Source organism: Melospiza melodia, chromosome 1 (genome assembly GCF_035770615.1).
Source record: "Melospiza melodia melodia isolate bMelMel2 chromosome 1, bMelMel2.pri, whole genome shotgun sequence".
Classification (NCBI taxonomy): Eukaryota; Metazoa; Chordata; class Aves; order Passeriformes; family Passerellidae; genus Melospiza; species Melospiza melodia.
The window spans coordinates 14,163,722-14,176,387 of record NC_086194.1 but is presented as its reverse complement, the minus strand read 5'-3'; the positions used below and the strand labels follow the sequence as shown (position 1 = coordinate 14,176,387).

Here is a 12,666-nt window from a genome sequence, read left to right as displayed (position 1 = left end):
TATGAGAACCATTAAGTGTTTACTAAAACGCAGCAGAAGATTAATGTGTTAATGTCTGCAAGTTACCAAAACATAAATCCACTGAATGCATCAATAAGTACCTATCAACTTTTGGAATGATTTAAAAGGAGCCTATCTGAGCTCCATATCACCAAGCTGTTACATTTGGAAATGATTAAGAACAGGTAAGAGCAGTTTCAAGTATTTGTTTAACCTGGATTCAATACCCATACAGTTACTAGGAGGTCCAATGGAAATCTGAAGGAAACACTGCCCTTTCCTTAAGATGGATGAAATATATTCAGAGAGGCTAAACAAGCACTTCCCAATAAAAGTAAAGTGAGTGTACACATAACAGCCCAATTTTTTTTTTATTTTGGCAAATGAAAATACAGTTGCTTTTTGGAAGCCATAAAAAGGAAGGGGGTGGGGAAGGGAACAAATGGGTACATCAAGATGGTTATCCTGATCTTTGCACCAGCAAGCATCACACACCAGCTCTGTAACACCTTCACAGAACAAACCTTCACATTATTAGCAAATACTCTTTTGCATTTGATGGCCACTCAGAAGACTGAGAATGAGAATTAAGAGAACAGAGACAAGGTGCAGAGGGCTAGACAGAAATGCCCTGAAGACCTACCCTGCTCAGGTTGGACCCTGCTGCCTACAGCCACAAACCTTTAACTTGCAAGCTAGTTAAGCAAGGAAGGCTCTATATACAAAGATTTAAATAGTTTATTACAGAGTTTATTTGCTTACTAAACCACCACTTTATCACTTGGAACGACTAAAGTCTTACATATTTACTAATTAGTAGATGTCAGCTATTATTCTTTTGAGATGTATAACAGGGGGGAAAAAAGTTGATTCCCCTGTTCTGTAATCCACATGTAGCTGTTCAGATGCCTAAAGGCCAACTCGAAGACATTAGGCCAAAGGCAATGCTCAAGTTATTTAGTTCATTTGCATCTGAGTTAAGTGTCTGTATTCAGTCCATCTAACTTCTGATGGAGCATGGAAGGAGGAAGAAAAATGAATTTATTATATTTCAGTAACTGAACACATTTTTACATGTACAGAACTGAAGTTCAGTGAATTGTTTTGTAGCAGCAAGCATCAACATTCGGAATAATTCAGGAAATCGCTGTCATTCTAAGAAGACAAACAATTACACCACTGTTTGCATCTGCTTCCCCCAATGCAAATCTGCCCATGCCTGTGAGCAAGCACCAGTGCCAATGCTCCATCATTGCCTGTGGAGCAAACAGGTGCAGGAGCTGATAGGGAAGAGTTGGGAGTCTCAGTCTGCATCTACAACACTGGTATTGTGCCTCAACAATGTCCTAAAGCGAAAAAACCACTGCCCAGTGTCATTCATCAAAGCATTGTGATGGTGTCAAGAAAAGAAATATGTTCTCTGCTGTCAACTTGTCTTAATGAAAATGCATTGCAATATTTAAAAAGTTTTCAAAGCTGACTTCATTCTGACAGCTGCCAGATTTATGAAAGTTATTTTTGATGAAAAATGAGCAACAAGATTAACAATATTCAAAACAAAGAAATCAATGTAGTCTGCCTGAACATGCCAAAGCACTAATAGAGGAAGAGAAAATAACTCAGTAAAGTCAGGTCTGTAGAGGAGAACCTAAGGCAGTTTAACAGCAATTTTTAAAGTTCACAATATTTTAAATATTGGAACAGCCCTTAATGAACAAATTGACCTCAAATGTGGCAGAGTGTGGAACACTGTGGCTCTCTCAAGCACGAACACTTCATGTTTGATCTTGCTCTCAATAAAACCAGAATGAAAGCAATGAAAGACAAATGGTAGAGTTATTGCCACCTCAATTTTCTGGGGTTTTCCTTTCAGGAAACAATTCTGTGGAATTTCTTTGGTTTTGTGAGGCTTCTCTTTAGTGGGTTTTTTTGGTTTTGGGGTTTGGGTTTTTTTTTTTTTTCCAAGGATCTAGCAAATAAAGTAAAAAATTACATTATAAAAAATTTTCCATAACTCATTTTAAACATGGATCAGCACAGGAACAACTAAAGCATTTTGAAGTTTACAGTAACCTTTCCAACCATCTCTTTAGTATGTATAGCATACAGCAGATCTAAGTTCAAGAGACTACATTTTTTTTCTGACCAGTAGGAATAACCGTAACCATCATCCTGTTCTGCACTACCTCTTTCCAACTTTTGGTCATGAATTCTATCCTATGCCTCAGCAACCACTCAAGGAAAGATTCTTGAAACCATTTCCATTCCTACAAAAGTTATGGCTCTATTTGAATATAAAAAACAAGAGGAGATAAAAGTCATTGGTATAGGAGGAAAGCTGCCACATCTGCCATCATGGGAACAGAACTCACACAACTGCAAGGGTTGAACATAAACTCTTCAGAAGGGACAGACAAGGAAGGAGAAGTTGGGTAGCCCTGTGTATGTTAGGAACTGTTTTGATTGCTTAGAGCTAAATGATGGTGATCCTAGAGCTGAGTGTTTATGAAGATCAGGGAGCACAGCGACAAAGAATGAGGAAATGGCCAATGAACTTAACACATTTGCCACCATCTTATATTAAAGAGCAGTTCTACAGATACCTAGTCCCTGAGCTGGAAGACAGGGATGAGGAGGAGAATGAAACCACCATAATTCAAAGGAATCAACCTGCTACACCACTTGGACACACTCAAGTCTACAGAGTCATATGGGATCCACCCAAGGGTAGCAAGGGAGCTGGGGGAAATACTCAGCGAGCCCTTTTCCACCATTCATCAGCAGCCATGGCTAACCAGGGAGGTCGCAGAAGATCCAGGAAACCACAGGCCTATCAGCCTGACCTCAGAGCTGGCAAAGGTCATGGACCAGGTGATCTTGAGTGCCATTTACCCAGCACATTCAGGACAACCAGGGAATCAGGCTCAGCCAGCACTGGCTGATAAAAAGCAGGTCCTGCTTGACCAACCCGATCTCATCCTATGACGAGATGACCGCTTACTGGATGTGGATGTGTCTGCCTAGACTTTACTAAAGCCTTTGACACCATTTCCCACAGCATTCTCCTGGAGAAACTGGCTGTTCATGGCTTGGACAGGCATGCTCTTTGTTGGGTAAAACCTGGCTGAGCAAGGCCCAGACCCAGTGGTGGTAAATGGAGCTACACCCAGCTGGCAGCCAGTCACCAGCGCTGCTCCCCAGGGCTCAGTATCATCTCTGTTATCTGTTTAATATTGATATCAATGATCTGGATGAGGAGATTGAGGGCACCTTCAGTCAGTTTGCAGGGAACATGAAGCTGGGCAAGAGTGTTGATCTGCTGTAGAGCAGGAGGGCTCTGCAGAGGGATCTGGACAGGCTGATCAGTGAACTGAGGCCAGTGTTCTGAGGTTCAACAAGGCAAAGTGCAGGATGCTGCACTTGGGTCACAGCAGCCCCTGCAACACTCCAGACTGGAGGAAGAGTGGCTGGAAAGCTGCCAGGGGGAAAGGGACCTGGAGGTGCTGGATATAACCCAGCCTGTGCCCAAGTGTCCAAGAAGAGCAGTGACATCCTGGCTTGGATCAGCAAGAGCGTGGCCAGCGGGACCAGGGCAGTGATTGTTCCCTGAACTCAGCATTGATGAATGTTGAGTCCTATTTCCAGTTCTGGGCCCCTCACCACAAGAATGACACTGAGTGCTGGAGTGTGTCCAGAAAAAAGGAACAGAGCTGCTGAAGGGTCTGGAGCACAGGTCTTAGGAGGAGAAGCTGAGGGAACTGGGGGTGGTGTTTAGTCTGGAGAAAAGGAGGCTCAGGGGAGACCTCAACACTCACTGCAAGCATCTGAAAGGAGGCTGTAGCAAAGTGGAGATCCATGTCTTCTCCCACTGACAAGCACTAGCACCAAAGGAAATGGCCTCAAGGTAGGCCGGAGGAGCTTTAGACTGGATCTTAGGAAAGATTTCCTTACAGACAGGGCTATCAAGCATGAGAACAGGCTGCCCAGAGGAGTGATTGTGTCACCATCCCTGGAGGTATTTTAAAGAAGTGTTTATGTGGCACTTAGGAAGAGTTTTATGGTGGCTTTGGACGTCCTGGGTTAATAGTCGGACTGACGATCTTAGAGGCTTTTTTCAACCTATTCTTTGATTCTATGATTCTAAATCTAAAAAGCACTATTTTTGCTTTTGTTTTTTTATTTTTCATTTCTTGACTTCATCTAATTAATCTGAAATGTAATTTTCCCAAGATTGACAAGGAAACTAAGATCTTGATTTTTCAGTTTTAAACTTAGACCACATGAGACATCTCACTATTTCTGACCCTACTGAAAACTACAATAATAAAGCCTGGGGGAGAAAAGAGAAAATTAAAACAACATCGATTTTTCACAAAGAAAGTACCCTAGAAGAAAAGCTGTCAGTCACAGATGACAAGAAGCCAGTTACAGCAGAGGCGTGAAATGTGAGCATCACTCTCTCACTACTTTCTGTTTATTTTAAATAACAGATGAACAGTCATTAATATTTACTGTATTTCAAATTAGTCAGATAACACAATATTCAGCCTGAAGTCAGATTAGGCAGCAGCTGGTTAGATGGATGTCATCTGTCAGGGGCTGTTCTTCTAAAAGCCACTAATACTGTCAGTGAAAATTACAGTCTACAAATCAAAAAACGTTAAGTGTTTGAACTGAAACACGTATGAAATCAGACAGTTCCCACTGGATTTTCCCCATGTGCTATTACCTCCATGATCAATTCACACTTCAACTGACAGAAATTGCTGAGAAAGCAAAACATTGCTTGCTTTCCATCTGAGAAGTATACTTTGAGCCAGGGGACATATTTTTAGACAATTAAAAATAATTTTCTTTCATTTTTGTCAAGAAATATTAAAGTCAAGCTGCTGTAAAGCAAAATGCTCACTCACTCTTGTACAGGACAACAGGGAGCAAAACTTTGTTGCTATTACAAAAGCGACAACATCTTAGCTGGAAATAAGATAAAATCCTTTTCCATTAGGAAATTCTGTAACATTAAAATACAACTTCTAATAGTATTAAAATGAAAACAAAGACAATTCACTCAGAACTTCAGCAACTGTTCAAAACGCATGTCAAAAAATTGCCTATACAGCACAAAAAACTCCAATAATTTTTGTAACATGCAAGGATCACCGTTCCACAAAAACAGTGGCATAGCACTTAAAATATACTTTTAAGTACGGGTACTAAAGGATACTGAAACACTGATTTTCTGTTAGTTAATAAACTAACTGTTTCTGCTAAAGTGCTGAGGACATGAGCATTTTGAAATGGAGTGTTATGATATTTTTATCCAGAAGCTTTTTTTTTCTTTTTGGTCCCATCTACTTTGTATTTGGGAGGCTTTTCCCCCCTTAACTGGAAAAAAATGGCTAAACCCAGCAAGTATTATTGCACCTGACAACAGTTTCTTTTGAAATGCACCATCCCCATTTTGAGGATACAGTGCTGCGATGCTGCACAAGAAGCAGCAAAAAAAAAAAAAAAAAAAAAGCATGCATCCTGCTTCTTGCTAATCAGGGAATGCCACCAGGAATTTTCAATTAATAATCAGTGTGCAGCAGTACTGGCTGGGTGCCAGCAGGATGCTGGGTTTGTACAGAAGGGTGGGCAGGCAGCGCCTGCAGAGCAGGCTGGGACAGCAGCAGTGTAGCTGGAACATCCTGTCACAGTCACCAGCACAGTGGAGGCTGGACCACAGGATGTGCAAGGAGATGCCAAGAAAGCTGGGCTTAATCAGTTTAAAGAGGAAGCTAAAAGAGAAGATTGTTGCTGTCATCTGTGACCTAATGGGTGGGAAAAAAGAAAACAGAGCTGGGATCTTCTGCGAGGTGACCCAGAAATGGGAGGAGATGCAACAGTCACACTAATTGCAACACCAGGAAGTCAGACGAGGCTTTGGAAACAATTTTCTCACCTTGTCAGCAAACACTGAAACAGGTGCACAGAGAGGCTGTGCAATCTGCAGCCCTGGAGATGCTCAGATCCAGGTCACACAGGACCTGTTTGCAGCAAGAGGTTGGACTTGACACCCCCAGAGGTCCCTTCCAGCCTCAACACCTGTAGCTCTGTGACGCTGTTTTGTTTCTTACTCTCCTCAGTGCCCACATTGCAAAAGCAGATCAAAAGCATTCAATCAAGGCAGGGTGAGTATTTGCAGCTGGGAGAAGTTTGGTGAGTACACACAGAACCCACCAGCTCAGCACACTGCACTTGGCCAAACTTAACCCAGCACTCTGTGGGACACCACCAGCCCTCTGTGGGCACAAGCAAGAACAAGGACCTGCCTTCCCTGGCACCTCCTCTCTGAGCATGGGTAACATCATGCACTGCCAAATGGAATGGCCAGTTGGCCATTGTACTCCCTTGGCTAGCAGGGCTGGAGCCCTGAATGCCTTTTTCACCCAGCTTTGCTAAGGGACACTCATTCTCTATGTGATATCCAGAGCTCTGCTGACAGCAAAGCTGCTCCCAGCACCAGACTGCTCCTTGCAGCAGAAGCCATTGTATTTCCCCTTCTCCTACAACCTGTCTTTTTTTTCTGGCAGAGTTATCAGCACACTGACCTCACTTGTCACAACCAACAATTCCCAGTGCTGAAGCCAGGGAGAGATGGGAAGCACAGCCATGGCCAGGGAAGGTAGAAGGTCACACTCATCTGCAGCAGCACCACAGTCTTAGATGAGCTAAAATCTGCCACAAAGCCACACTTTCAGGAACCAAAAAGTGTGGTTAATCATGTTAGCTTTTACATGAGCTATAAGAACAATTACTCAAATAGAATTAAAAATAATAGCTCAATTTAGATCAGATGAACCTCTAAATTGTCAAAATCAAGTCTGATATTTCACTTGCATTAAAGAAATCGCCAACTAAATTGAAAACCTCCTGGCAACATTGTGTTATTTTAAGACCACAACAAAATATTTCTTGAGATGGTATGCAATACCATAATAACTGCCAGGACAAGGCACCAAGAGAAGGAATCCATGACTCTGGAATGGACAGCTTCTCTTTCAGTGCACTGGATATCAGCAGCAAGGAGAGCACTTACCAACACCACCACAGCAAATGCCATCAAGGCACAATGATTTACACTGCTGCAGGGAGCACTCCAACACACATCTACCACAATCTCCAGGAACAAGCCTCAGTAAGAAAGGAAAACATGACTTCAAGACTCACCATGGCCAAACCTCTCACTATCATTCCACTCTGCTTCGATTTTCATCTGTTTAACTGAAGGTGAGCCGACTTCAGCAGCTACAACCCACCTCACCCTGCTGTGACCACAGCTTCAATAATAACAGCCAACCACTATGGTTAACAGCCTGCAGGCTCCACAGGGAATGAGTTTTGCTAGGCCAACTTTCTACTAGCAACCCAGCTGCCAGAGGAACCTACACACTTATCTCCCAGCGCTGTTACACATATCACATGCTTTTCCTCTTTACATGCTTGTCTAGTTTCATTAAAGAAAAAAAATAGGATCAGATTCTTCATAACAAATCCTCAGACTCACACTTAAAGCTGATTTCCCTCTCCCCAAAGAAGGCATTCAAGATTCCCCAGAGAATTCAAAACAAACTCTTGCAAAAGATAGGAAGAAAATCACTAGATGAAAAGTAATCATAGATCATGGTTTTCAAAAATAACATCATAAAGTGAAATGAGATTAATTTTTCTTTACTGCTTAGTTATCTTTAGTGATTACATTATATTTAGTGATTACCATTTGCTGGTAGCTGGTGCTATGGCTTTTTGCTCACCAGACCAGACACACACCGATAGTCCTGGTCCTGGCACATCTACTACATATTGATGTGAAAAACCATTACCCTTTTGGGCAACCCCCTTCCCTCACATCACCAACTCTCCCAGTGCCATTTTTCCACTCAGTGTTTCTTTCTAATAAGACAGCAGAATGTGTAACTCCTAGGCCTTTGCCTGCTCTCAGATGCTCATAACAAGGCATCTGGAACACTTCTGTTAATTGAGTCATATTTAAACACAGGGACGGGAAGATTTTCTAACAACACCCTCTTTGTATGCATTGCCTTGCATCTGGGATAACAGGCAGTGAAACCCCACATGGTTCAGGAATTATAGAGCTTAAAAGAAAAGGGGGAAAAAGTTTGTTGCCTCAATTCTGTAGCATTCCATGGAAGAAAAAACAGAATATTAGTGAATAAACCACAAATCTGCTGTCTATGCAAGCCTTGTATGAGCATGGAACTTTGCCAGGTTCCAAAATGCTGTGTGCAACACATAAGCAGTTATCAGGAAAACTGTTTCAGATCTTAATTAATCCACTGAGGCTCCAGCCCATGTCCCAGTAATCAGTCAGTTGGTGATGAAAAGAGATGACTTGAGAAGCTCTCACAAAACAGCTAAAAATAAAACCGGACCTATTTTTTATGGTCTCCTGCACATAAGGATTTTGATCTCAAATTTTTACTTATTTACAATTTATACTTCATGCAACTGACTTTGTTCTGCATTTGAAACACAACAAGAGACATCAACTTCTCTTAAAACTACCAAATATTTTGTACATTATGTTGCATAATACTTGTACACCTAAGAAGACCAGCCTACATATTTCTGGAATGTGATTTCAATCCAGATCAACCAATATGACAATATCAGCAGCCAGTGAATGCAATTACGAGATTTTCTACCTCAGAACAGATAAGCCTAGGGAAAACAACAGAATAAAAAAGTGATCTGTACTAATAAATAATTTGATGGGAAGATTATCTTGAAAGAGGTTTGTTGCTACATCAGATAGTATATTTGATATTGTTGGGTTTGAACACTTCATGATTTTCCATTTCTAGTAAGTTCGCTAAGCTAACAAAAAAACCCACGGAACAGCAAGAGATGCACAGCAATTTGCCTTAACATTTTCTTACATCACTGTAATTCAGAAAATGAAAAAAATGTTTCTTTAAAAATATTCTCAGATTCTTATTACTATTTTACCAGTAATTAAATAGTTTTCATTAGGGGGGAGGTCAAAATGAAATTTTACCACAAAGAAGAAAAATAAGAAATTAAACTGCAAAAAAGGGAGGTCAGTGATACTAAGGAAGCAGAACAAGGTTTTGCAACATGCTGTGATTTTAAGAGACTTTGATTGATATCAATCTACCAAAACATTTAAAAAGTAATTTTGGCTTGCCTGCCTGTATAAGCAGAAGCAGAGTATTGTTCCTCCAGGGAACCACCCAAGTAAAACCACATATATTGTGAGCAGCAAAGTCTCCTATTGTCTCCTAAAACAACAAAGACCAAAGCACAGTTTTAAATATTCTCAGATGTCAAACATCTATTAGAAAAAATGTTTCTAAAAAAATTAGAAAAACTCAATCCACAAAGAAAAGCATTTTTAAGGAACATTTCTCCGGGTGATGTGAATTTCTGCTCACTCAGTAACCCAGGCCTGGAAGGAGTCTGTGTGTCCGCCACTGACACTGACCACAGTTAGTTCTGGCTGCTTGAAAACTGATCAGATTCTGGTAACTTCAAACCCATAATTTTTAAAGTCCAACAGCAACAAATGCAGTTGTGCTTTGTGTTCTGCAGCATTTCCAATACACACAAGTGGCTGCCCCCGTGGGAAGGAGGGAGGGCAGGGAGGAGGTAAGAATGGTTCTGTCTCACTTAATTATAATGATCTGAAGATTGAAACAAGACCAAGCCTGTAGGAAAAATTAACTGTTCTTACAGTTACTGGAGCCTTTAGAGGGGGAAAAAACACATTCTTGAGTCAGAAAAGCCCTTATGAGATCTTTCCAATACACAAAAGTTATCAAAGTGGACCTTGGTCTAGAGTGCTTCATTTCAGATGTGTCACCCACTAACATATTGCAACCAAGCCAAAGTAGTAAAAGTCTCTTAAAACTACTCCCACAGTTCTGCATCTATGAGTACTGGAGTTCAGACACACATCCCTATGAATACGAATTTGTAGCAAAGCACTTTTTCTGGAAGTGACACCATAAAAGGCTTTAGCTAAAGCAGATGATGCCTTTTTATTTTCAATAAAAACATAATTTAGAAGACTAAATAATGAAACCAGCAAGAATACACATTCAGAACTTGCTGAAGCAACAGCCTGAATTCCATAATTGAGCATATTTTTCACTAACCACTAGAGGTCACACAGTAACCATGGCAGATATCCAAAAATTGAGTGGACTCAAGAACCTTATGGTCTGTTAAAGTCAAAATACACGGGTACTCACTGATTTGCACCCAAAAATAAAATTCTGAAATTGATGTGAGCAGCCTAGTTCCCCAAAAGATTCAATGAACTTGAATGTTCACAGATGTCATTTAGTATTTCAAATTTTCAGAAAACTGAGATTTGCTATTTTTACTTCTAAAAAAGACATCAAATAATGGGCAGGAGTGCAGCAGGATTGTCAGAGCTTGCAGCACTTTTGAAGGTTTTCCTCATTTCTTCAAGTATTTCCTCATTTGAACTTCTGGAACTAAAATTCAAGAAAAACAGCTTCAGCTACGCCTATAATTAACACTAAAGAATCCAAATAAGCTGGAATATTCTACTATTTTACTAGTGAATTTCTTATTTTAACATACCAAGAACAAGAGAAATAGTAATAAAACTAAATATCATCCCACACATATAAAATACATTGTATTTTTAATCTCCTATCAAAGCTTACACTGGACACAACAACTTACTTGTTGGGATATATGCCCTCAACTTGAAGGGATATATGCCCTCAAAAATTTATGCAGTTGGAATGGTCAGGGTCTGAAAACTACTTGCTTGCAAGAAACTCACTTTAGTGCTACTGAAAATCTAGTCTATTTCAAAACATTTGAAGAAACACTATTTGCAAAGTGTTAAAGCACCTTATGTTGTACACAGCTAATTAAAAATTCCCTGTAAAATTCATTTAAACTCTTCAAGAAGGGGCACACAAGTGCAGAGTGAGAGATGGATCACAGTCATTGATCCCGTACTCCTTCCATATTAGATTAAATTTTAGGGTCAGTATACAAAGATATTTCATGAACTGACTCACTTTTTATTCTATTTACAATAGTTCACGCTGCATCTTCTCTCTAGAGAAATTTCATTTAATTAGATCCCAGCAACAAAATATAAAGCAAGACCTGTGTATGAAAGTCTTTCACTACAGCAGAGCAGCACTGCCAAGGCACTAAACTGCCCTCTAACCCAAGAACTGGTCCCACCAGAACAGGTGCTTCTGTTGACTTGCATTACCTGTTCTGGAATAAGTAAGATATTTCACTCCCTAAAGCTCTCAGTCTGGTACATTTCAACATTAAAAAAAAATACTAACAGTGAAGAACAGTGGAACAGCTGTAATCTGAATAATAATTTCAAAAGTTTCAGCACCCATCATGTTTTTCAGCACAACAAACAACACTAGCAAAGTTCACAGGACACTTACTGCATTATAGGAGTAATTCCTTGAGACAAAACAGAAAATATAAACCACGTCTTAAAAGCAGAAAAGATGCAGACTTTTCTTAGCATAAAATTAACACCATAAATCTATCTAGCTCTTAAGAAATATTACAGGAAAAAAATCCAGCTTTAGTTGCACACAAGCTTGTATGCTCACACATAGCTACAGACACACAGACTGCAAGTCAGCAGAGATTGCTTACCACTTCATAGTAACACAGCAAGATTTACAAACTCCAGAAAAATTTAGAAGGCAAGAATTTTTTCTGAAGAATATCTGAATACAAACCTGCTTCTTCTGTGCCTGCTGCTTCTGAGCACCCAATTTAGCAGACTTAAAGCTGAGAGACTTGGACTGTCTCCTAACTTTCACTGAATCTCTCCGGCGATCATATGAAAAAGACGACGACTTCTTTGTAATTTTCCTCTTAGGTGTGTCTGCCATTTCATCCAAAGTATGGTTACCTTCAAGTAAACAGCATCCCAAGAAAGTAAAAACTCAGTATCATCAAGCTCCCACCAAGCTTGTATGAAACAGTCTTCAATCTACAGGAAAATCTAGCAGCCTGTAAGGAATGGAGCCCACAGAAGAACAGTTTCAGTTCTTCCAACAGGTTGTAAAAAATGAAAGAATCCAATGGTCCTGCAATGCTGAATGTCACTGAGAAGCAGGCAGAACTCCTTCTTGCAAACAGGCTTCAGCAGTGATGCTAATCTGAAAACGTAGTGACTATCCTGCTGAGCACGCTAAAGGTGAACGGGAGGTAGCTCCCTGCACACCAACTGGGTGTGGAAGTACACCAACAGGGTGTGGGGATGAAGCAGAAGACTTCGGGTTCAAAGCATCTTCTTAACTCCTTCCTCTCTGGGCTACTGCTGGGAAGTCAACTGGCAAGTCAGACTGGTGAAAGCTCCTTAAAAAAAGACAGCATTATTTTCCTCTCTTTGGATCCAAGGCCCTTCCTGAAGAAAGCTTCAGCATGCAGTAACCATCCCATTAAATGCATTAGATGCCCTATTTTAATCTAATTTAAATATTCCATGCTCTCTCCTTGTCAATAAAGCTATTCACACTACAAACCTAGGAGATACTTCAACTTCTAAGTCAACTAGAAAATGAAGTACCTGACTCTGAACTTTACTGTCCTTCCTTGGAAATAACTACAGAG

The 12,666-nt window shown here is 40.4% G+C and overlaps 1 protein-coding gene across 16 annotated transcripts in view; it reads right to left on the bottom strand.

Moving 5' to 3' along the window:
* The window catches only part of PARD3 (par-3 family cell polarity regulator), a 444,307-nt gene that overhangs the window by 373,662 nt on the left and 57,979 nt on the right, over positions 1-12,666 (bottom strand). Inside the window, exon 1 of one of the 16 annotated variants that reach the window (XM_063148526.1) lies at positions 11,787-11,967. The exons of the other annotated variants lie outside the window; for them this stretch is intronic. Within the exon in view, the coding sequence (XP_063004596.1) occupies positions 11,787-11,942 (156 nt within the window). The 5' untranslated portion in view covers positions 11,943-11,967. Of the gene's footprint in view, positions 1-11,786; positions 11,968-12,666 lie in introns of those variants that run through there. 16 annotated transcript variants of the gene reach the window in all.